This window comes from Danaus plexippus, chromosome 8 (assembly GCF_018135715.1).
Source record: "Danaus plexippus chromosome 8, MEX_DaPlex, whole genome shotgun sequence".
NCBI lineage: Eukaryota > Metazoa > Arthropoda > Insecta > Lepidoptera > Nymphalidae > Danaus > Danaus plexippus.
In genome coordinates this window covers 1,222,308-1,249,752 of record NC_083542.1, presented here as the reverse complement: position 1 = coordinate 1,249,752, position 27,445 = coordinate 1,222,308, and the positions used below count along the sequence as shown (strand labels likewise).

The 27,445-nt window shown below is 31.1% G+C and overlaps 1 protein-coding gene across 1 annotated transcript in view; it reads right to left on the bottom strand.

The window, feature by feature from the left end:
• LOC116776355 (guanylate cyclase 32E-like) overlaps positions 1-26,688 on the bottom strand; it is a 39,525-nt gene extending 12,837 nt beyond the window's left edge. Inside the window, exons 1-10 of the mRNA XM_061521289.1 lie at positions 26,152-26,688; positions 20,012-20,157; positions 17,273-17,384; positions 15,978-16,157; positions 12,846-12,963; positions 7,743-7,889; positions 6,164-6,254; positions 5,530-5,614; positions 3,780-3,932; positions 25-162 (exon numbers count right to left, since the gene is read on the bottom strand). Of these exons, the coding sequence (XP_061377273.1) occupies positions 25-162; positions 3,780-3,932; positions 5,530-5,614; positions 6,164-6,254; positions 7,743-7,889; positions 12,846-12,963; positions 15,978-16,157; positions 17,273-17,384; positions 20,012-20,157; positions 26,152-26,643 (1,662 nt within the window). The 5' untranslated portion in view covers positions 26,644-26,688. The remainder of the gene's footprint in view (positions 1-24; positions 163-3,779; positions 3,933-5,529; positions 5,615-6,163; positions 6,255-7,742; positions 7,890-12,845; positions 12,964-15,977; positions 16,158-17,272; positions 17,385-20,011; positions 20,158-26,151) is intronic.
• Positions 26,689-27,445: the final 757 nt, after the last annotated feature.

Genomic DNA, 27,445 nt, shown 5'->3' with positions numbered 1-27,445 from the left:
GAATCGTGTTATAACTCAACTTACTGGTAATGTATCAGATGAATTGGTAATACGAAAAGCGGCTACGGGTTGAGCGCTCCATCCGGAAGGAGAATTCGGATCCTCTACAACACCGATTACAGAAAAGTTACCTTCCGCATCACCGGCGCTGTCCATATTAACCTGGATGATTAAACCACAGCTCAGACAAGTGCCAATGAAAATAGCTCTCATACTAAATTAGTAAGCTCTTGTATATAACAGCTGGAAATATAATTTTAAATGACACGTTTAGAATTGAATCGACTTGAGTATTCGGCGCCAGGACGACGGGCAGCTGAGAAGCCTGCGTCATAGTTCACGTAAAAAATAAGTAAACGCAAAAGTTATTCAAACATAATATATGAAAGGAAGCAAAATATTATTGAATGACGCGTTATATGATATGAAAATTATTTATATATATTTAAAGTATGTATTTAAAAATTAAAAAAAAAATACAACCAATAGAAAAAATGTTCATACTCTTGAACGAAACAAATAAGCAAAATCTTAACCGTTTACTATTATATAACATTATATGTTAAATTTTAATTTAGAAAAAAAAAGATTATTTATTAAACACACGCCAATAAAAAGAAGGAAATATTAAAAATATTAAAGCATTTAATTAAAATTGTTTATATTTTATATTAACTATTTAGAAAATATGTATGTGTTGTAACTAAAAAAGTGCATAGAATCTTTTGTAAATACAAAATGTAGTAAATTTTTCATACACGTATAGTGAGAGTCAGTGTCTCTTTGTTCAATTAAAAAAATATATACAGTTCTGTAAAAAGCTGGCCCAGCTATCTTCATAGAGCCCAGCCTTCTGTTCATTTACTTATGTTCCTTTTTAAATTGGAACTAAATGGCATCAAAGTTAACTAACGAATGACCTTTACTGGAATGCACCGTTTAATTTGAGTCACTCCCATTACATGTTAATGAAGGAACAATTAACAAATCCAGCAAAAACCAGTTGTGGCTAGAGCCGGGTGCAATCCATCTGGCGAGTGGGCGCCATATGTTTTAAAACACCGTGAAATTTTTCGATTTAATTTATACATTCTGATAACTCACAATATTTAAATAAGGTAACTCTTTTCTTATACGTATTTTATAAAAACTTTTTTCTTAAATTATTTTTATATATTTGTTTATAAATGATAAAAATCATAACAAATTTCAATATCACTCAAATATATAAAACGTATTGCTTGGATTTCAGATATTTTGCTAATGATACTTCAACGTGTCTTTATTGTATGTAATTAATTTTTTTATAAGTGCTGTTGACCTCCTGTAAAGCTCGTTACTACTATTTGTATAATGTAATATGCGTTGTTTTATTTATATTTTTTGAAAATAAGAAAAGTGAAATAAAACTATACACTTTTGATTAATTCGTTGGCTTACGGTTCAGTTGGTTGTAAAATGAGGTTGATATATTGTAAGGATGAGCGTCCAACAGAAGATGTATATTTACGTCATATTTACTTTCTCCACGTTGATTTATTCCTCACTGTCGTTACCAACTTATTCATTCTAAAAAACTTTCAAGTATTTTCTTACAATAATGTGTTGCGAGTGTCGAAGGATCACATCTGTCAGACGAGTCTTAAGTAGTTTAATGTGTGGAAAACTTTATGGGTTTTACCTTAGGGATATCGTTTGTCCTTGCTGTTTAGAAACAATAATGTATCGTTGGATTTTCATAATTCATAAGTTATAAAGTATTGTCTATAGTTTGGCTTCCTCACTAATATAGAATTTTCCCTCCATGTTTTTCTCCCCTGTAATTCTCTGACCTTTTCACTGTAAAGTGATAAATTGTAATACTTTTCTATCCGGGTGTATGTAAAGGTTTTGTGGGGTAGTAATTCAACGTTATTTGTTAATTAAATATTTGTCTCTCTTACATTATTTCCGTTATAATAAATGTAACAGTTGGTAAACTTTTCACAAATGCATGCGTGCGTTATTTTAACTGGAGCTTTTCGTAAGCTACGTGTTAAATAAGAATCTTTTGCATTTTATTTATCTATTTTCACATTTAATAAAAATCAACCATTTTTAAAGGAGCTTAGTAAATAGCAGGGTCTTATACTTTTGTTATTGTGAAGAAAACTTTCCTTCTATATTGTTAAGAAAAATTGAAATATGATGTTTTATATTTTTCTCCAAGAAATATTAAAAGGTGTTGAAGTTTTAGGGAACTTTTATTTGCAGTGGCGTCTTACATACAGGCTTTAGATATACAGGTTCGTAACTTATTCTTTGCTCAATAAACAGTCTTCGTGTTTATTTACAAACAAGTATTCACATAAATTCAAAAGTTTTCTAACTCCGTATTTATAGTTTATAAATATCTTATTTTAATAATTCTCAGAATTAAAAAAAGTATTTCAACCTACTGTGTTAAAATATTAAAAGACAAATATTTGTGTTTCGTGCATATGTTGTTAAAGATATATATATCTATATATATATCTGACAACCCTAGTGTGACTAATTACGTATAAAATACGAATATTCAATCATATATGTACTAATTTCCACATATTCCGTCAAGCGTCAAATTATAGCAAAAAAAACGTACAATTTGTTTATATATTATTTATTATAGCCATTCTTTCCAAACTATCAGAACAAGTATTTTAAAACATTTATATTTTTTGCATATAATCTAACAAATAATTTATTATTGCCTCAATTTTTACACGAAAGACTTGAAAAGAAACGTAAAGGTTACAATTCAAATAAAATATTAACCCTATTATTTTGCTCTGATATTTAATTTTGCTAATATCGTGAATTCATTTACAGCGAGAAAGATTCAGTAGTGTATCAGACAGTATAACTGATCACGTTTTTTTTAATTTGCTTAAAGTATTTTTCATCGGATGAGTAGGTTTGAAACTTTGTCACCACACACCGCAGCAATTGCCTCTTAATAATATGAATATAATCATATTATTCACTTTCGATTTCACTAATAACTTACTAACTTGTTACTGTCTCTATAACCCAGTTGTGGTGTGTTCTAATATGTCAAAGCTTAGAGTCTCCTCAGGAGGCTTAGATTTCTCTGTTAATTATTAGTTTCGGAAATAACTTAAACCAATATCAAGGTTTGAATATTATAAATCACATTCTGCGTGCGTAATGAAAATATCTTACAGTAGATTTTTTTATTAGAATATTGCTTAATAAATGTTAAACTTTGCAGAGCAAAATATTGAAAGGGTTTGCCTGTATTTGTATTTTCTTTCAGTTATTTCTGGGAGTCTTTAAGGTTAGTGTGAATAGGCTGTTGATTAGGTAGTGCTTTCATCACTCACGACTCAATTTTAACCTACTAACAGGTATTATGACATTCAAGCACGCCATACAGTCATTATTCAAAAAATAAGAAGTATTTAATATGCCCGCGACGAACAACATAAATGTTTATAGGTGATTATAAATTCAATTAGTTTCATCACATTTTAAAACAATACTTACTAATCATATTTTCTCGAAACTCAATTTAAATAGCTCTCTAGTTAAGGCATTATGTAAATCACTCATAACTTCTTATTATTAATTTTCAACCACCAAAATTTTGTATCATTTGAGTTATGTTTAAAATTAAAAAGTGTGAATATTAAACAATAAATCGATTTTCACACGAAGATACACACCTGTAGGTTCTAACAGCGAAACAAGTATTAAACAGTAATAATTATATAAGGGGAATATTAAGATTCACTTACATCGAATCCTTGTATGGACCTGTATGTGGTGGGTCGCAGTAGTTTCATAAGAGTGGCGCCGTCTGTGAGTGACAGGCCGTGGTTGGTGGCCGCGGTGGCTGCGTGGGCCCACAAAGTTACAGCATCATACAGATGAGCTGCTTCTATCGGCACCTGTATCATAAACACCTCAGCAGTTTGTCATTAAAAAGTATAGTAGAGAGATGAGTTTATAACATCTCAATGAAACGAATTGAACTCTTTAAAAATATATTATTATTAAATCAACAATTTTTCAGATAGAATATTGATGTAAATGCTTCTGTTTTGTTTGAAACAATGATATTATGTATTCGCTGAAGGGCAGTTTTATAAAAGCGCTGAATTATCATGTAAAAATGGACAAATGATTGGATAGAGTGGATTGAATAGCGGATATTTTATGGAATAACAATATTTGTATAAGTATTGGTATTAACTTATTAATGGTTACATAGTGAAAACAACACGTACTTAAATTAAAATTTTGTACACGAATTTATATGAGTCTAGAGCTGGCTTTCAAAATATGTTTAGTTTCAACAAAAAACAAATTTAATACAAAGTCTACTTTTACACGTAAATTGTAAAATGAATATTCATTCAAAAATCTATTTATACAGCATTAAGTTAATAATAGAAATTAACTTAACGCTGTATAAATAGCTTTCAATCTGCCGAGTTTAGACTCTGGAATATTACCGTTTGAGAATTAAAATATATTTGTGGTAATTTCTTGAAATATTTTTATTATAGAAAAATATTAAAAACTACTCTTGATGAACAAATTTCTCGGTGCATTTAAGAACACTCGGTAAAAGTTTCGAAATATGTTATACGTAAACGTAAAGTTGGTATGAATATCCCGGTCAAGAAACGAACTGAGATTAATAACACCTGCCAGAATTGAGTAAAAATTTTTGTTTCATTAAATAAATATATATCCACTTAAATATTTTTTTATTAACATATTGTTCATTTAAATATATTACAGTTTGATTAGACGCATATTTCAATATACATTAAATTACGCGTATAATAAATACATACATAATAATCTGATTTGTCAGTATTGCATGAATGATCCGAGCACTTTTGTTTGATAGCACCGATCTTATACAGAATTAAATCTCATCATATTCAAATATAAGTTTAAATATTAAATATCATCTGTACGTATTTTTTGATATTTCTAAACGTGAGTCCCTAATCAATAAAATAATACACACGTTTAGTTTCGAGCGCTTTATTTATTGTATCTCATTTGTTGGTATAAACTTTTAAAATAAGATAATTGTATCGTATTCTGTAAGGAATTTCTTGATAACAAAACCTATCCCGAAGAAAATTACACACGAAGCTTAGGTTGCAAACAATTCAAACGAAATTCATCAGTCGGACCACTGAGAGCGAATCGGAGCACTTCTTTGTCGACTCAGGAATTCTTATCGATAACCGTCTGTCTGTAAATAGTCTAACTAAATTTTTAATCATTACACTTTCAATTACGTCGTAATGATGATTAGTTTCAGTACATTCTCTTCCTCCATTCTCTAAATATTCGCCGTCGCCAATATTACCTATCGTTTGAAGAACATAATTCAATCAATTTTAATTTTACTGTGAAGCTAACAGAGCTGCAGCTTAAAATCTCATTGTGCTTTGAGTTCATACATTACTTAACAAGTAGATCTTACAATTTATAAATTTAATTTATTGCTACAGTACTCACTGATGTATCTTCGAATATCCTGTGATAGTTCGGAACACAAAATGGCGGGGTCGCTGAAAGCTTCCGGATCATTTGACACAGCATCCTGTTATGACGACAACATAATGTGATGGATATATTGTCTAATAAATAATATTATTACACTAATATTGGTTTACACGTACAGGGATCTTTTATTATGCTACGGTGTTATTATATTGAGAATAACTTATGTAAATAGACATCTGCTATTTATGATTACGTTCGTCACAATGCTTATAATTTAAACTCATTGCTTTTATTACGAAACGAGTATTATAACTAAAATTTAAACATTTATTTTGCTTTCACCCCCACTACGCCCGTATAAATCAGAACTCGGTTAAGAAAAAGAAAATGTTGAGGGCTTATAAAAAAATATTTGTTGTCAATCACAATGCGATATATCGTATGACAGGACTCAGACGGCATTCATTATTATCATATATGACTATATTAATTATATTCCATGTGTTACGGTTGACCTGTGACTTTGAAACTTAATCGAAATCCATTTCCTTATCAAAACATTTACAAACACAACACCATTACCATTACATACACATAAACCATTTATACCAAGTTTCACTTGTATGTATTCATGGTCAGTACTCACGGATATTGTGGATTTGTTGGATGAGAGGGAGTCAGTTTTAAGACCTGACGGAAGGCCAGGATGTCGCTGCTGTTGTTCTGAATGAGATGATCTAAAACAAATAGAAATAGATAAATAATTTAATTATAGAAAAAAAATACTTTATTACAGTCAAGGTCTGTAGATATTTGTAATTTCACGTTTTAAATAATGTTGATTAAAAAATAGTAATGAGATCTAAGATTTTCGCGAGTATTCATTTAAATGAAATTAATATTTTCGGATTACTACGCGTTATTTTATTATGTTTAAAAAATTTATACTTCCGGCGTCTCGGTTACGTTGCAGCAGCCGTAGCGTAGTAATTCAAAAATATATGTTGTATTATAATATATGTTGTAATTCAAAAATAATAGTTGTATAAAATAAGCGATTGTATGTAACGGAATTTACCTCTTTATAATTTTCTTTTGAGTCAATACAAATAAATATAAATTCACTATGAATATTCAATATCATATTTTAATTTTGAACGAATGTAAAAGCGATCAGTAAAATATTTGTTTAATATGCAAGAGAATATTTACATTTAGCTTTGTAAATTATTTCTACTCTCCGTGTGTATCTTTAATCATTTTCTTTTTATCTCAAACTAACATTTATGTTAAATTTCCGTGCATAAAAGCGATTATATTAATTGATAGCATTCATTTGTTTAAATTTACCCAAGACATATAATTTAATAAAACTATAATCAATTGAAATTGCGTAATAAAAATTATAGATCGGTTGCATAAAGAAATAAAAATAATCATATTTTTTATTCTTTAAAATTAATGTTTATGAAAATTTACTTGTATCTTTTTACTGTTGATAGAAAGAGATAGAATGATACATCTCTATATCTCTAGAAAATACAGTCTGCTAGAAAGAAAAACAAATGAATCGTCGCTTGTAAGAGATTTAACGCTCCTCTTTGCGCAACGTTCATCGTCCTTTCATTCTTCTCTAAGCCCCGTGAGAGAAATGAATTCTATGAAGATAAAAATTTAGTCGCAAATCCTTAGACCAACAGAAAGTAATGTTTCAAAACAATTTTCTTTGTCTTCCAGACATATCAGATATTATTTATAATATAAGGGATCGATGACATTAGGTTAAATAATTTTGCGATGTTAGTTTAACAAAAACATATTTTTTTTAGAATCTTTGTTGTTTATTCCCGTCTAAGAAGATAATGGATTAGCCGTCAAAGGACTCGTGATCCAATAAATTCGGCGTAATCATCTTAATCAATTAAGCCTTAGTTTATTGTATACTGATAATACTTTGAGTCTAATGCGAATTTAATGTTTCAATTACTAATTTATTGTGGCCAAATATTTTTTGTATAAAAAACTATCAGTGAAAGTGTCTAATGTGGAATATTAAAAACATTTCTAAGATTTTAAAAATTCTTTAAAGTTTAAAATTCAATTCGTTACATTTGATTTGCCGCGTCTGTTTTAACGGGAAGGCGATATCAAAATATCTAACGCTAAATAAGATAGTAGAGTTTAATTAGAATAAAATGTATGGTATAACAACTGCAAGAGTTTACCAGCGTGTGTGATGGCTGCGTCGTTGGGGTCGTAGATCTCGTCATCAACGGCCACCACGGCATATTCACCATCAGCTAGGAGACCACGACGATGGAGAACATTCACAAAATCCACCAACGCTATATGCTCACCCAGAAACACGTACACTGTCGGAAATTACATGAATTAACTACGTGACAGACATTTAACTAACTTTATTATACAACGGCGCAATTCCTATTATTTAAATAATCAGTAACTAAGGGTAGTTGCATTTATCAAGTGTCTCCTGCTGAAACATCTGCTAGCCACATTTGCAAGTGCAGTCACTACGAAATAAGGGATTCGACAAACCTCTATGATTTTACTTTCAATCGCCTAAGAGCCTGTCGATAATCAAGATCATAGATAATGGTTACAAAAACGATGAAGTGGTATAAATCCGACATTAACATTTAACACTATACTACTATCTTTTGTTGTATTTTATATACATCTGAAATAAGTATCTTATTAATAAAAATAATAATGTATAAGTTTGATGGGTACAAGTATTCAATTCTACGGAAGTTTAATTTAAGATTTTATTATTCTATCTAACGAATAAGTTGTATGGCACTATTCATATTCAGTCTGAACAAAGTTACGTTAAACGGGCCAACTATTAAAGACTAGCACCGTAAAAATATCCCATCGCCAGGTTATTAACTCTGAGTATTTTCAGCATTCTAAATAAAGCAAAATAAAGTTATCAACGTTACGCACGCCTTCGACGAGTAGGAATTATATTCTTACCCTTGAACTGTGATCTCATGGAATAAATACATTTTTGGGTAATGACACAGTTTGTTATTGACAGTTGCTGTTTGTTGATTGTTTTTGTTTTGTCTAACGTTTGTTACTGTTTATCTTCAATTAAATTTTTATATATTGGGCACAAGTTCGTGTGATATAAATATGTTATTTCAAATACGTTTGAAATACTTATTATTATATTATTTAAGAAAAGGTAAGAATCATTTAAATATATTCTGAATATAAACATCATTTTGGAAATAGTTATAGATATTTTTTTGTTATACTGTTCTGTTTTTTATAAAATTAATTTCTCTGAATTTAATTAAATATATTTATTTTCATAAATTAATATTATTAATCAATAAAATAATTTCAGATACACTAATGACGGGGAAGGAAATTGTACGGATATCAGTTTCTCAATTAATACTAAAACATTGATGTGTGGTGACGAAATTTTTATTTGACCTCTGACGTCGTAGAGGGCAACAGAGATGAGGCTATCACAAGAGACTACTTAAATTAATTATTTTGATTCTCACGAAGCTTAGTATAGATTTAATATTCTCTATTCGAATTGAGTGTTCAGAGAATTTGTCGCAGAATAAATAAGGATTGGTAAACTAACTTGTAACGTAAGAAATGACAGTAAAATATACAATATCCACATAAAAAAACACTCAAATTTGTTATACTATATATAAAACTTAAAATAAATCCATGAAAAATTTCATTAGTACTTACTCGTAAATGTACCACTTAACGAAACAGAAATATTTAACAATTATTATGACAGCATTCAAAAAAGAAAAATCCTCTTCTAAATGCAAATTTACAATTCTTTTGAAACAAGTCTTTACTATCCGTGGTAAATTAATAATAATGGCCATTGTTCCTTAACAAAGTTTTAACTTCCACAGTTCTCTGTTATTGAATTTTCACTTAATTTTTTTAGTTATTGTTTTCTTATTAGTATTAAAGTATTTTTACTGCAATATAGCTTCAATCACTCCGCAGGAAAGTTTAATTGCATTTCAAGAGTAAAGGCTGTTGAAGGTAAGCTATAGTTATAACATCAATACGATTGCATGAAAGCTGTTGGTTTCTGCGAATTTGCAATATCAGGAGGATAGGTTTGTTAGGGTATGAAATTTAAATCGATTTCGTGTCGAACAATCGACATAAATTTCACAAAATAAATAAATTATACATTAAAATATACATTAGTAAATCAGCTGCTAGTATAATAAAAGTTAGATATTAGAAATTAAATCGTGAATAAATAAAACATGATAAATTTTACTTCATACATTTAAAGGGATTTAAATTATCATAATTTATTACTATAATAAATAGCAAATCTTCTATTCAGGTTGATTGAAACAATATTAAGAAGGTCAAGGTTGGGACATGGAATGCAGGAGGTATATTTGAAGCAGAGATATAGGTATTGTAGCTAAAAAATAATCGTACTCCCAGCTAGAAGTTCTTGGAAACATTGAACCACATAAGAGAGGGTCGAGTTTTTACACTATTCGATGAGGTCACACTCTATACTTTTCAGGACCAGAATATGAAAGTAAGAAATGAGTGGGTACCTGCTTATCTCCGTAATCAAATAAATCAGTGTTAAGTTACCACCTAGGGAGCAACCGAATAATGATCATAATATTTAAATGAAACTAATATTTTTCAGATATACAACGCGTGCTTTATTTTTGGTTTAAACTACATACTCCCGACGTTTCGGTTACTTTTCAGCAACCGCGACCACGGGCAGACGAGATGTGAATAGCTGATGATTGAGATAGACGAGGTTACAGAACGTTGGTGACCATATTGCTAGAACGTTTATAAGAACAAGAGGAGATCTACTGAGTAGTCGATCTTAAGAGAAAATCTTGAGCCTGACATTCTGGAATCAGAAGTCAGAGAAGCTCTGAGATAATTAAAGTCAAACAAATCAGTCGGTAGAGACAGTATATTTTGCTGAAAAACTAAAAATCTCTGAGCCACAGGTACCTAAATCCTAAAATATCTGTGTAATCAACTTTTGAGGACGGGAATATGGCCTCGGGATTAGAAGATATCTCTCTTGAAGTTATACAAGAAAGGTTCTACTATTATATGCGAGAAATATCGCACACTCCTATCTCATGGTAGTAAAGTCATGCTACGCGTAATCAATGGACTTTTTCAGGCGTACCTACAACGGCAGATACTTAATGAACAAGCTAGGAACTAGGTAGAACGGTACTAGGAAGCAAATTGTCAACATCAGACAGTTAATATTGAAGGGAATTTAATGTTCCAATGGTTATCTGTTTTATTGATTACTCTAAGGCGTCCCAATGTGTAAGACGGGAATGTCTGTGGAGAATAGCATATCAGCTTTTTTTAAGCCTCATAAAGGAGTCCGTCTGGTATATATATTATCCCCTCTATTTTTCACATCTATGGCGAATATATCATTAGGATAACGCAAGAAGAGTGGGATAGAGGCATTTCAGTAAGAGGCAACAAAATTAGTAACCTAATATATACTACTAATATACGCAGATGACATCACGTTATTCATTTTCTCAAAGCGAAAACTGGCTGAACTGTTTGGTAGAGTCGAGCGTGCAAGCAAAATGATGGGTCTATTTACAAGTCTAAGTCTCTACTAACAAGTCTAAGACCAAAGTCATGACAGTGGGTCGAGGTGGGATTGTAGTACGAACAGGAGAACTGTCTTACCTGGAATTTGTACTCGAGTTTGTGTGCCTGGGGTCATTGACCAACAATAAAGGAAGCTGTAACGGTGAAATTCAGTGACACATACAGTTGGCTAAAACATCCGTGACAAAATAAACCAGAATATGGCATTACAGAAATCTAACAAATAATATCAAGAAGAAACACGTGAGAGCTTTGATATTCTCTATAAATCTTTACGGCTCCGATTCAATATTGTCTTAAGGAATAAGAATGGGCTATTAAAATAAAAAAAAAACATGAACAGAATATAAATTAGAAGTAATTAGGTGTTCCTTATGCTATAAGCGACGTATTGGGTCCGCCGTTCAAAAATTTTATTAATAAAAATTAATACAAATCTCCGCAAATTAATCAATTACTGATTTATGTCAGTGGCATCGTGAGTTAACTTTAGTTAATTGTATACAAAGTCAAATCATATAATTAATTTATAAATCAGCAATACATTGTTATAAACGAAAACGCCATTTACTTAACATATCTTTATGAGTTTTTGTATCGTGATTGATGTCGTTGAACTTTTCGGAAATTAAGATGACTTAGCTTAAATAAACTCAATAATATACACCTTTCTTTGTACATTCACATACGAAATATATTTAAAGTAAATCCTTGAGACTGACGTGTGGCATTCTTATTTATGAAATATATTTTTAAATATTAAATAATAAAATAAATACATTTTTAATTAGTAAGAAGTATTGTAATTTACTAATTACAGTTACTTCTGTAACTATAGGTTTTTAATGAAATTTTGATAACTGAACTTTATAACTGTACCTAAGATAAGCTGCAACTAGGAGCTAGGAGATAGAATAAAAGTTAAAAGTCTTCGCCAAAAAAATGAAGTGCGTCTTATTAGTCTCTAAGCGGCGGTGCATGGGTAAGGAACTGTACCACCACTAATGATAGCAAGGTGAACATTGAGGAAGTGCACTGGCTGTTAAAACTTTTTAATATGTACTTTTGTTATTTATAGTGTGAATAGATTAAAATAAAGAATTCAAATTTATTGAAATCTTAAAATTAATAGCAAAACAGTTTCTACGTGTAAGTGAGAGTTGGATCTAGAACCTATAAGGACCTTTTACCAAAGAGATCGCCAGTCACTCATATTGTCGCGAAGTGGGACGATGGAGACACATTGGGATTATAAATAACTAGTGAAGCAGACTAGTCCAGACAAATCACGGGTGACGACTACTTCAACAATTAAACTCTACTAACTGTTAAAGTCCAATAGAAGAGCTTTTACTACTACCCTACATGAAAAACCAGTCGAGACAACGAAATTCGTATCCTACTCGGCTCAAATTTCAAGGAAACTATTCGTACCAAATCTCCGTACGGCTTCATCAGACAACATACCGAAACTTGATGAATCAATTAGCTTACCGTATTCTAAACCTAAATAACTAGAATAGAAAAAAGCATTACTCTCAAATAACAAAAAAATGTGGATAATATTGGTATGGAAAAAAACTTAATATATTTTAAAAAATCTCACAAACTATTGTGAAACTTAATTGATATTTTTAAAATAATTCTACTATATATTACTTTACCTCGGGTTTTGTCGTAGGTTTGATCAACAATATTTTCAAGTCTGGATATGTGTCGTGGAATGTAGTCTGCAAATCGATGCTCGGCTGTTACAACTAGACCGTTGCTCAAAGACAATTTCTGTAACAAAATCTATGTTGCTATACCTAATAATATAACAATAAAACAATCGAAAGTAAATTTAAACCGCTACAGATTTTAAGAACTATTCCATACTCACTCATACATATTGGTAGTCTGAAATAATATCTATTTACAGACTCAGATAAACTTATAGTTAAACACTTTTATAGTTTTAAGTCCTAAAACTTTCCAAATGTTTCAATTACCTTACTACAATATTATTATAATATTATAATAAAAATTAGTTCTAAATGGTTTATTAGGTAAAGACTGAATTCCACGATACATAATAAAATTTTAAAGGGATTCGTGAGGGAATACGATCTGTACCAATAATATATAGAGTAAAAGAAAGCTTGAGAGGTCTTGTTGAATATACATGCGGTAGTAACTGTCAACATAATCTTTAATATGGTCAAATATATTTAAAACATATTTATAGGTACAGATTGAAATATAACTTAAATATTATACATTTATTGTTTAAAAATCCAAAAGGAAGAAAACCCACGACTTTAACATTAAATGTTTAGGAGTTTCAGGGTTGGGCAGTTTTGCTCCATAAAGAATAAACGGAGAAAGAAATTTTTAAGATTGAATTCGATTGAGAGCTGGTAGACTTTTAATGTGATGAACAAAGACAAATAGAGCTTCGTTTGATATACAACGCCCTATGAAACCGAGAGCACCACTCGGGGTGCTCTTGGTTTCTTTGCTTGTAAAATCAAGGTTCATAGTCGTATTCAAATGAAAATATATATTTTTTATTTATCTTTGATATACTTAATTAAATTTAATTATTTGATCATATTATAAGTATGATAATATACCTTAACTTTGCCGTATATAAACAAAATGAAGATTCAGTCGTGTCGTTATAAATGTTATCAAATTTCTTTATTTATGTCATCCAAAATGATTGAATTGTTTATTTTTGTTAATCGTTTAAGAATTAATGTTTATTATCTAAGAGCTGTTTAACATTATTTACCTAAGAAAAGCAAAATATTGTAACTCAAAAAGCAAAATATTGTAACTAAATTTTGATATATGTATAGATAAAAACTGTAATCTACATGTTATATGTGTGAAAGTTTGTTTGCTTTGTTAGTCTTTGACGTTAAAACTACTGTAAAAACTCAGTAACTAATTTTCTTTTCAAAACTGATTAAAAAGTGGATGATTCAGGATGGAGAATAATTGATACAAATATCTAGAACATCTTCGTTCACTTATAGGTATATAGGTTCCAGCTGAGAACGATTAATGTTGGCATAAATGTTCGTATATCCAAAATCCAAAAAGAGTTACAAAAAGGAGCCAACGTGTTAAGATTATTTTAGGAAGTGTTAGAGCCACATAACATATCGGCATAAGCCGTAGCCTGGCTCCAGCCTAAAGAGCGGCTTAGCGAATATTGTAGAATGTTCTTGACATTGAGAGGTAGTGCCATCTCGTGACAAGTGGACGAAACTATTAGATATACGTTTACTAAAATATTCCTACCGTTAATATTTGTATAGAAGTCAAAATATAAACGAGAAAGTTAAAGTATGTTCTAGTTATCGGATTGTTGCGTATAACAAGGCTGTTAGGTCGGTTTTGTATCAGTCTTTCGAGAAGCAATATACAAGCAATATTACCTGCCATATTATATGCAAGCAATATTATCTGCGATTATAATGAACAGCACAATTTTAAACACCTAGTTAATTAATGTCATATTTAATATTTCTTTCCCCTCAAACACAAGACATTGAAACGTACAAGAGATACATGGAAAATTGAATTAAATTATACAATACAGCCTATTGTTTGGGTGTTGCCAAAGACATTTGATTCGAACCGAACCTTAATACTCCGGAAGGCAGTCGAAATGACGATGGGTAGATGACGATTGCTTTTTAACTTTAATGCGGGAAAGAATTGGTAGTACGATTTGTGAGTGTCTTTGTAAATTAAATTTAAGATTTTTTGTATGTGAAAGGTGGCAAACGAACAGACGACCTACTTGATGGGCAGTAGTGACTGTCGCCCATGGACATCCGAAACATAGATGTTGCGGATGCGTTGCCAACCTTGATTGTTGAGGAAAAGGGAGGGGTGGGATTGAGGAAATGGGAAGAATAGGGAAAGGGCAACCGGCTCTCTTACTCTCATCGGACGAATCGTAGCCACTAAAGGCTACTTCACGCCGATCTTCTGTGAGAGGGTGGTACTTCCTCGGTCGTCCGGCCCATGTTCGAGCTTAAGTAACTTGACTACAGCTAGGCTCTACCACTTCAAAAACTCTAAGTTATTTAAGGTGTTTCGGTTTTAGATAATAATAAGTTAAAACTCTTTAAAACAACTTGGTTCCAATTAAACTTGTTATTAAAAGTTGTAGATTATATTTTTTAATGATTTTGTCATCTGTATCCTAAAAATATACATAACTATTAACGCTGCCAACCTTGCGAAACGAACTCCCGGCTGTGTGAACCAGAAGTCTCTTGACACACAAGCAATGTGATCGTTTTACTTTCCTAACATCGGGCCATTCGAAATGGAAAATCCTACAGTCTTATGTTTTAATGAGTAAAAGTTATGATCATCTATTACTGCACTCAAATATTGTCAATTACTGTGAAAAATATTTAATAAAAAAATTGATAGGACTATAAATTACATACGTAATTAATGAAGTTTGCTGGTATTACAATCGGTTTTATATACAGAGGTTATACGATTTATTACAATATAAAATTTTGCCGTTACTTTCCGAACCAGATGCGATTAAATTAAAGTTAAGAGGAATTTTATAATTAATCTCACCCAGTTCAGATATTAAATGAATTATTGATTATATCAGTGCCCATATAACTATAAGCACTATTTTAAACTCTTAACGCATTTAAACTTATACAATAAAGTTCACATCAAAGGCGTAGTTATTTTTAATGTATACAAGGAACACGGTTCAAAAACTATTATTAATGTGTAAAAATAAAGTAGAAAGATTTGAAAGATACCTTTATAGCGTCCATTTGTTGTTTAGCGGCCGTCATCTCGTCTCCAGCAATGATCGCAAATTTATTCCACCCGTAGGCCTTAAGTAGTGACACCACAGATTTGCTGACCTTATGAGCTGGTGGAAGTGTCCGAGCAAAGGTGGCACCTAAACCACCAGTTCCTTGAGCACCCGCGCATTTCTGCAGAAAAATTATTTGTTACATATGGAAAAGAAAAAGATAGTTTATTAATTAAAAAACATTCAACTCGTTATTGGTGAGTAAAGTTTTGACTATTATCTTAATTAGAAACATTCTCATTTAATAACTACACTTACGATAGCAATAATATTTATCATTTTAGAAAAACTTACTCAAGCAAACGGGAAGTATAGGAAAGAAATGTTACTGGAACGTAGAGTGTTACCAAAATTTTAGCATAAAAATCTATATATATAGAACTAGCTTTTGCCCGCGACTCCGTCCGCGTGAACATCAGAGGTGTCCTCTGCCACTACGGCCATTGAACCCGAACTACACTTCATGGTTCCATCGTTTGGTTTTGGGTAGGGGTCGGGATTGAGATTGGGATCGGGTTAGGGATAAAATATTTTTAACTGACGTAATTTCGGGATCAGGATTCAGGATCGAAATAAAAGATAATCTATGTCCTTCTCTAGGATCCCATCTATTTCTATACCAAAATTCATCAAAATTGGTTCAGCGGTTTAGGCGTGAAAACGTAATAGACAGACTGACAGAGAGATAGACAGACAGAATTACTTCCGCATTTATAATATTAGTAGGGATAAGCCATTCCTTCAGAGACGAAACATCTCAGCATTCCATGGATTTACCGTGCGGGTACCGGGTCCATCGCGTTGCACGGAGAGGAGCTTTAACAGTGACTAGGACTTGCGACCCAGGTGTAGGTTTAAGGGGCCCCTATCTAACGCGCGTTAAACGCTCACCTCCATCGTCCAAGCTACTCTCTCTACCTAACCAAATATGAAACGAACCTGCTAGGGCTGCCTTCGACGCACGTTCCAAGAATGAACTGATGTTAGTTCTTGGCAGGCCTAAGTCTTTTAGCTGGTTGTAGAGAGATTTGGCTGTTATACCTCTCGCTCCTACTTCTACCGCGTACAAATTTACAACGAACATATTCTTAGTGAGTTCGTTAGTGAGCTCGTAATACTTCTTGACCTTGATGGCATGGTCTTTGGAGATGTTGGTTCCCCAATGTTATTAGAGTTGTCGAAATTATGTAATATTTATAAGTAAGTAACATATAAAACATATAATGATAAACTTACATGAGAGATCAGTGGAAGGTTCCAAGCCGCAGCCAGTTTAGCTTCAGTATGACAAGTGTCGTCAGGACCAAAAAACGCAACCACGCCCATATCACGCATTTGAGTCATCACCCTATATATGTATACACAATATATGTTTCGTTATTTCTAATTTTGAATCATTTAATCACTTATATTTAAGACAGAAGGCAATTTTTAATTTATAATATATTTTTCATAAATTAATGCCTTATGCTGAAATGAAAACAACAAAATTATTGATAAAATTGAATTTTCTTTAATTTTTTCTTTGTGGACTATAACAAGTAATTTTATTGGAATTACAAGTTAAGAAAATAGTTGAAGTAAAAATGGTTTGTCTTTTATTAACTTTTGACACATTTATTTCTAGGTCAGAGCTATCAAGGAGTGAAAGACAAATTTTGTTAGTTTCCATCTGGATACTATATATTTAGGGAACACACATTTAATTTGAATCGAACCTTTAAATTCCCGAACGCACCCGAAGTGACGTTCAAGCGATAACATCTGGTTTGCTCACTTTTACGCGGGAAAGTATTTTGTCGACGTGAGTTGTGTCTTTGTAAATTGAATTTAACTTATTTAAGGTGTTTTGATTTAAGATAATAACGAGTTTGTTCTAGTTAAAAGTACTGGCTTTATAAGACAACTTTATCTTTTTAATAATTTTGTTAGAGACCTAAATATATAGTAATCCCAAGAGTTTTCATTTTTCCTTACAAAAGGACGTATTTTTCCTCGTATTACGATTCTATATTTTGACCACACTTTAAAAATTAGTATAAGTACATTTGCTATATCGACAACACATTTATTATATTAGAAATGTAACCCTTATTATTATTTTTTTATGATTTTAGAGGACAAAAGCGCAAGTGGCGCACACAATGTAAGTGTTACCATCAAGTATCCCTTGGATGTAATGATCTGTTGCTAGTCTTTTCTATTCAGGAGATACCTGTACATTTTGTTTATGAAAGAACTTTTATAGTAGCGCTTTAGGAAAATTAAGGACAAACACGTTTCATATCTAGGAGGTTTTCGGAAAAAATACACTTAAGTTATCAACACTATATAATGTTAGGGTCATGCCTATCTGAAAAGCGCACGAGCAAATCTGACGTTGTAGGTAGCCGCAGGACAGAAGAAGAAATGCTCGGCACGGTTGTCAAGGCCGTGCCTCATTCCACTCTTTATACGAGGCAACGGTCGATGAAACTGCTCCTTGGTACTATGGGAAAGCCCCATACAAGGCCGTCTCAAAATCGTTTCAGGTGAAAGTCGTTGTTATTGAGTAAAACTAATTAATTAATTTAGTCTTATAAATAAGCTTTCTTTTTTATATATTTTTTAATTATTTTTTGCTAAATATAATGTATATAAAGAGGCATCAAAGCTCACTCACTGTTCTATGATGTGATTTTGGCACAATACATTACTACAATTCAACGTCACATTACTCGAAAGTTTTGGATAATAATGTATAAGTATTATACATTGTTGAAATGCTTATAATCTCCTCATAATTTTTCTTAAATAATATTATGTTAAATAAATTAATTAATTAAAATTACCCAATATAGTTTAAGATGGTATAATTTTCGGGTAACTTTTTTTTAAAGAGACTTACCCGTTTGCCGCTGTTTGCCGATGTCGAGATATTTATTGTATTACGATCTGTATACGTTAGTTTATACAAGGAGAAAAAAAAGTTGCGCATACTTGCGCCTTTTCTGCCACGGTGCCAAAAAATATTTTTTAAATAAATTAATAAACATCATTTTCAAAATTATTATTTTTTCTATAAAACCATATAACCATATATAACCTTTGACGTATATATGTACAAAATTACAGATCATTTAGTTTTGAAATAACTGAGATACGGAGTTTTGAGACGAAACACGCGATTTTCCCATAGTGCTCCGGAAGGATGCATGATATTGAATCGGGAATAAATTTGCGCTATAAGTCTATAAAAGAGGCGGTCTCGATGTATATTAGGATTTTCTAGAACTCAATTGAACTGCTGATGAAGGCTATAATGAATTTCTAGTGGGTATACTCGCCACCGTTGCGAGAAAACTAAAAATCTGCAATGGAACAATCCGCATTGTCTTCCAGGCAAACCTTTGTGTGTAATACATTTCTCGACGTACAAAAATAATATAGAAGTATGACACGTATCAAGATGATGTGAATTATATATTATTTACAACAAAATTGTATCGATATAACCGTGATGGTGATTCCATGTCCAACAACACGATAAAGCAAGCAAAAGGGAATCCATGAAGATATTACCCACGTGTAAAGCTTTGTCGATAACCTGGAAGCTTTACCTTTAGGATTTAAGAGACTACAAAATATTTCCGAAAATAGAAGACAAGTAACATTGATGTTTTCATATTAATTATTTTTTTTTTCTAGCAGCACTCAGTTCTGTATGTTTAGTTTAAATTAACCCTATATAATGAACAAATAAAAATATGGACCTCTTTAAAATATTGTAGATTAAATATTCGGGAAATGTCCAATATCAAAATATCACGATAATTTTATTTTAAACTTTTGTGGAGAAAATTATGCTTTGTTTTATTTATTGAAACCATCATTTTTCTTTGTTCAAAGATATTATTGAATTAACCCGTTCGAAACCTTGACGGTTAACATTTTTAAGCTTTGATAAAAAATGTATATAGTTAAAATGAAATATACCTTAATGAGAGGCTGTCTTTGTCCATAGGAAGTGGTGGTCTTGCTCTTCCGATGTCTGCGGTCACAAAGCGGAGTTTGAGACCAGGCAGTAAATTCGGATCGAGATTAACTGCGGCCACAGCTAGTGGTAGCGCACCCAGGACGGTCTGCAAACAAAATAATATTCAATAATCGTTTTAGAAAATATCAACCTCAGGACTACATCCAGTCTATTCTAAATATATTTTGAGATGTCCGATGAATTTAAAAAAATAAGATTATGTAATGGACTTATATTGTTGGATAAATTTTCTTCAATATTATTAAAGGTCGCTAACGTTTGGACAGTAATATTCGCTGTGACCTTGAAAGGGTGATAGCAGACACTTACTTGGGCGTCAGTCTGAGTTTAATAACCTATAAGTAAATACTTACGACAGCTTCAATCAAGTTTCCAACAAGTGTTTTTGTTATGATTAATCGAAGAAAATTGAAATGTATATAGAATTTTTATTTTAAAATTCCGTTTCCCGTCTCTTCCAATTTGTAATAACTTAATAAGTATATAAATGTATATGTAAAAGAGCTCGTTCAGTAAATGAAAACATTGATATTGGAAAAATATTTCACAATTCCATTGTGAATAAAGCCGTAGCATAGAATTTAAAAAAAATGTAAAAGTTGTTTAAAATGGTTGTATCATTAAAAAAAAATTCAAGTAAAAATTTAGTGATAAAAAAAATATGTTTTTTTACTCGTAATGACATTCCATGTGTAGCTATTCAAATATATAACACTAAATATTATTAACTTGATTTGCATCTGGATTTATTGCGAGTACCTGGTGCTGGCTTTATGGCCGTCAAATACAATCTTATATTTATTTTAAACTGTCCTATGTTCATCCTTATTTTATGTTTTAATTTACGGAGATAATAAATAAATAAATATTGATCACTTAATTTATAAGATTATACAATGTTTGTAGTCAAACTTATGAAAGCAAAAGAATATTAGGAAATATATTTTATAATGAAAACTCAATTAATTTTAAAATTTCACACTACGTTATGTTAGCGGCCGTATTAAAGTACCTTGGAATAGTTTGAGGGAGAAAATTTCTCTGAACTTGTACATTGCTAAATCTTTGAGGAGCTACGGTGTGAGGATGGGTTCAGCGCTGATGACACGCACTGCGATGATAAAAGAGTCGTGTCTGAGACGTTCTCGGAACAACTCGTTAGAAAGAAAGTTATTTTTATAATAATTTGTGTCTTATTTTCATCTATTTTGATTTATATATTTACCAGCGTATTATTTTGTGTAATATTTTTGGTGCCTGTATGACAAAAATTGTACCTCAAAAAATATTGTATATTTTTAAGAATAAAAACTTTCAAATTCGGTGCTGATAGAAAGAGTATTTTAATTCTGAATCCTTCATTTCATGATTCTCAACTAGTTAGCTATTTTTCAATCTAAGTTTTATTAACTTGAGACAACAAGTTTTAATTAACCAGTATATTAAATAATAGGTTCACACATGGAAATTAGTTAACCAAAGATAAATACGTCTATTACGAAAATGAGCAAGTCACTAGTTTTTATTTAATTATTATTGATAAAGTATGGATTGTCAATGTTTAAAAAAATATGTTTAAGACACTGAACGTCATATAGACATTTGTGTAAATAATGGAGAGACTTTGCCAATTTACAAGTAGTGACAATTTTTTTTTTTTGTAAGACTAAGTTCACAGACTGCTGTTCAGATTAATCCAATAGTTACTTGACCTTAGAGTAAATGATATTTGCTTTACAGTCGAGAGTTAAATGTTATAAAGATTTTAAATCTACATCTTATATTAAGTCGAAAAGTTCTTTACTATTTACTGAAAAGGAAATATATTGGAAATTAAAATATTGATTACCAATTAACGGAAATTTAATTTCTTATGTTATAATATGACTTTAAAAGCGTCATCGGTTATAGCGGATGGGTACTGAGGCTTGCAAAATTACATTATTTCAGTGAAACGTAGGAAACTTTACGTCATCACGTCCATGTAAGACTCTTTTGTAACGATTTCTGCTAAAAGCCTGTTCTATAAAAGTCTCATTATCTGTGTTTCCTATTTGTGCAGGAAGATAAAAGACATGAAAATGTCCTTCTAACTCAAGATCTGCACAGCTTTTAAAGATGGATAATAAAATTAGTTATTAGTTTTATGTTCATTAAGGTTCACTTAATTTTTTCACCCTGTGAGATGTCTATGAAGAGAATTACAAAATAGCTAGTTGTGAGATATGTACATATTCGGTTCTGGTAATTTAATAACGTTTCAGGGATGCTTCAATAGATTTTAAAACTCAAAATTAAAAGTGTATTTTCTTTTCTAAATAACTGTTTACGTTTTCGCATTTTATTGGGAGTTATATAGCTGGCCAATGTTAATTAATATTTTTAGGTATAGTTTTTTCCCAGATTCGCTATATTCAATATTATTAATTGTGAATTTTCTTGTACGATGAAATGGAAACAGATAAAAAATATATTTTCAACACCCATCAAATGTCACGTATAGACAAAAACAATTTTTTTCCTAAACTATTCGATTCGGGTCAAGTATTTAGTTCATTTAGAAAATACACAAATAGCGGGTTTAAAAATCTTTGAACATTATTCACGAAAAGAAAAAACAAGAAAATTGAAATCCTGTGATTGATGAAGCATACTAGATGATAATGAGATCCAAGACTTTCGCGAGTTTTATTCATTTAAATGAAACTAATATATTTCGGATATACTACGCGTGCTTTGGGAGACGAGATGTGGCCCGTGATCATGGTTGCTGAAAAGTAACCGAAACGTCGGGAGTATGCAGTTTTAACAAAAAAAAAAGCAGGCGTAGTATATCTGAAAAATATTAGTTACACTTAAATACTAGCTGATTCAAATTAAATGAAATAGATCTTAAGACTTTATGTGCTGGACAGAACACTTAAACTTGTCCTTATGAACAATAGCAACATAAATGCCCCATTTGCTTATAGTAAGGAGCAATAAAAAGCATTGATTGCACGCCTAGCGATAAATGTGGGTGCTTTATTCTCGGTTTGCCAACGTGATAGTATAATACAATTGTCGATATGTCCCAGTTTAGACACTAAATCAATTATTTAAGAGATTTTTTTAAACTAAATATATTTGATTATAACTTCACCGCATTTTTATATTTATTTGTTTTTTAGCAGCTGTCCTTAAGTCGTAGCATCTCTTTCTTTCACCTTTCATAAAAAATATACGAAATATATTTTAAATGAATGTTTTTCCAACGGTTTTCATTCATAATGAGATCCATTCATTTCATTCACCCCTGTGACGATGTCTATCGCGGTATAGCATGATATTACCAAGTCATAATCGATTTAAAGATATTAATTTATGTTTGTGATTTGCTTCAGTCCTATCATTTCAACGTTTACCTTCACCTCTGTATTTTATTGCATATATTGAATTATTTCTCTCTGCACCTCAAAACTAGTATGACACTTGCTTTTTTTATAATACATTTATATATAATGAGCGAATGAAGCGTGGACTTTTGGATTTTCTAATTTGTAAATTTCCAAGTATTTCCATTCTTATTCCGTTTTTTGTTACAGTTACAATGCTATAGATCAAACTTTTACCATAAAGCTCTAAATGTGCCCCAACTAGCTTGAATTCAGCTATTACTTGCTACCTTTTTTAATTTTCAGTAATATGTGCTACAAGGTGTTCTACACTTCATAAAACGCGGTTTTCACTCTTACCACCTTTCAGATCGTCAAAGGTCTGGAGACGTAACCGACCAATTTCTTCCTTAAACCGCTTAGTTTACTCGATACTATACTTACTTATTAGCACTTACTATATTTATGAATGGTTCTCTGGCCTGAACCTTTTTTCAGAATGCAATCACGTAGATAAACTCAGACCATCACTCGCTTCAATCAATTTATGAATGCTAGGAAGTTTTGACTCTTATTAGGTATAATGTTCATTTAAATAAACTTTACATCTTTCAGATCTCTAGTTTTATATAAACGTTTTCACAAATTCTTTGTTTGACAATTTACAAATTTGTTCGATATTAATAAATTTCAATGAAAAGAAAAATTAATAGTAATATTTTGTATTTTCAACAATTAAGGTCTCTATGGATTTTTAATTTCTCTCACAATTGGCACACATATATTTATATTTCACTTTTGTGTAAATGAAAATTTAAATTAAAAATGTAAAATTTTAATATTACAGGAGTATTTTTCGTTTTCCATTCGATTTGAATGACATCGTAGATATTATTAATCTTCAAAAATCAATCTGGTCGACATAGAGGAGCTAAACACTTTTCATATTTAAAATAGTCAAACTGTGACTTAAAAAAACGATTACCGGGTTTAAAACAAAAGTCTCAATATAAAAGTAAAAGTGTCCATTATAATAATTCATAAAGATATGGACTCGTCACATCACATTATCTGTTTACCTTACAGCCTCCAGATATCTTAGAGTAAATCAAAAACTGAAAAAGCATATACATATTTACATACAATACATTGATGACTTGTGTCCTCATAATACATACGATTATATGAATCTTTCAAACATTCTATAAAATAAATTAAATTGTAAGTATTAGAGATTTATTGACAATTAAATTTCCATTCAATGCGAGCGACCCCGAGTTCAAAGAAGAGCGTTATCAGATATAGGATAGAAAAGTGGTCGTAGGCTTTTAATTTGCTTGCTCTACGTTGCAGAGCCTTATATATTTTGTAAAGTCTCTATTATGGCTTTACAAAATATATAAGTATTTATTTTCAAGTAAAGTCACGCGTAATGTAATTAATGGAGCAATCAAGAGTTAAAAAATGCCTTAAATCAATTTGAGAAAAGTGTTGATATTCTTATACTGCTGGAGCGGTATAAACTAACCATGGCAATCAATCGCTGCTGTAAAATTGGCTTCAAATGGAAAAAAAAAAACGCATAGAACTCGGTCGATCAGCTTGAGAGCTACGATATACATACACACAAACGCACCCACATGCACACACCGATGTCAAACGTTACACCCTTCTTTTTACGTCGGCTATTAAAAATTAATGAGTTCTAAGAAGCCTTGAGTGTTTTACGTGACTACGCTTTTAAGATTTAATCTATTATTTAGTATAAGGATGTTTTAATTAACCAGTTAATTACAACTAGAAATTTAAATAAAAAGTTTGTAGTAGTTTTGGAATAATTAGGCGATATCCATGCCAGTTGCAAACATATCAAACTAAATAAAGCTATTGAAAAATATAAAATTTCAATGTACTATATGATAACTATAAATAAATTATAAGATTCAATAAAATTATAAACAATAAGGACATTCGATAAAATCTTTGAGTTATTACAATTTTTACAATTCATTTGTTAACAAATATATTTAGATTTATCATTTTCACGAGAAAATCTCTACACTCATTTTTTGAGCATAAAAAACGGGAATAAGGACTTTAAAGGCTTTGTACGTAATTGAATATGTTTCCTTTATATTATTTTGTATAATATTAAGCTTGTTTTTATAAATAGCTATGGATCAATGTATAACATCCCAAGAAATTCAATATATTAATAAAATGTTTATATATTCGCAGGGTACTTCAATTTATTAAGAGTTTAAAAAAAATTGAATGAAGGCAATCTGTGTTACCCTTGTCAGCTGGGCTTAGAATAGTTGCTATGTAAAGAACATTGATATTAGTAATGACCACAAATTTATTTCAAATAGTTTTATAATACGATCTTACTTGATGCATAGATACTTCAAAAACTGTAATATTGGAAATAAATATTCCTAAAACATCTATTAAGACTACCCAAATACAACAGAGCCATTTGTTTGGTGACCTGTCACCCAAGGGAAGCATATTCACGTCACACAAAATCCTAAACTAAAGCAGATTTCTACCAGACTGCTATGTTATGTACATCCAATAATCGGATGCTTACTAAACATGGTGCATATCACGTACATTCTCTACATTTTTACAAAACAAACACTATCTAAAATAAACTCAGACAAATGAAATAAATTAATCTGTATTTTTACTTAACAACTTACCTGACTCCATTTATAAGCACTGAGAAATCCAATTGTAATTGTATTAGGATCCAATGAATTCATCTTTAAGTCATTACAAATTCTAGCACTCCCACAATCACTCTTAACGATGTCGAATAGACTTATTCCCTCCACCTCGACATCGTGTACAGACACGTCATCTTTTATTAAATTAATAGTTACTGAGTAGATGTTATCCAACTGAATTACTTCAATGTCTTTAGCTTCGAAGCCATCGTCGGTCTGATTCATCGTTTCACATTTCTTATCAGCGTCCATGAACACTATTCGATCTTTTTTATTAAATCGATCTATCAATTGTATTTTATTGCTATCGTTCATAATATTGTAATTTTTTTCTACTATTTTCGTTTTATTAAAGTTAATATTATATTCGTTTGTCATATTCGCTTCTGGGATCCATTTTGATTCGATGCTCGTGAATAGTATAAGTGAAACAAGAAAGTGTATTCCGTAAAATTCCATCCTCATTGTGATATTTTTGCATAAAGCATCACCATGGTTTATTTATAAACGAGGAATCTGTAACAGATAAAATGTATCAGTGACAATTCTGGAACTCATACATTTATAATTAGCTAACTTGAAAAAAAAACATAGTTTTATTTCAGAAACAAAAAGTAAAAAAGCTCCGTTAATTTCCCAAAGAAAACTGTGGTAACGGTTTGAATTTTATGTTATTATTTGTAGGCACGTGTTACTTCTATATGTTTTTGTTTTTACAAGTGTTTCATCAAAAGAAAAGCTTTTACGTGCTCGTTTGTTCTCAACCAGCCTAACCTAATATTTGTTAATTATATTTTCGAGATTCAAAACCACATATTAATTTTTTGAAAAAAAAAAATGTTTCTGCTTCTGTATTTCTGTGTATATCTTCAATTGTCTTATCTTCCCTATCTTTTAGTAAAACCAACGTTGAGCTAATATTGGGCTTAAGTACATTAAGCTTCAAGGCGCATTTTCATTGGTCGATAAGTCGGTAGTTAGCCCGATTGCGGGGAGTACCCGCATGCGAGCTAACAACCAATGAAATCCACTGGTCGATAACTCGGTCGATTAAACGTGTGCGGGTGATATCCGCATTCCGGAATAACGGAATTCGCATGCGTTATAGAAATCACCCGCACCCCGTATTCGGGCTCTGACGACCAGTGAAAACGATAAACTCTTTGCGGGCCCTATGGCATGCGTTACAGAAATCTCCCGCACCCCGAATGCGGGCCTTATCGCCCATTGAAAATTCGCCCTTAAACGTATTAACAGTAAGGAGATT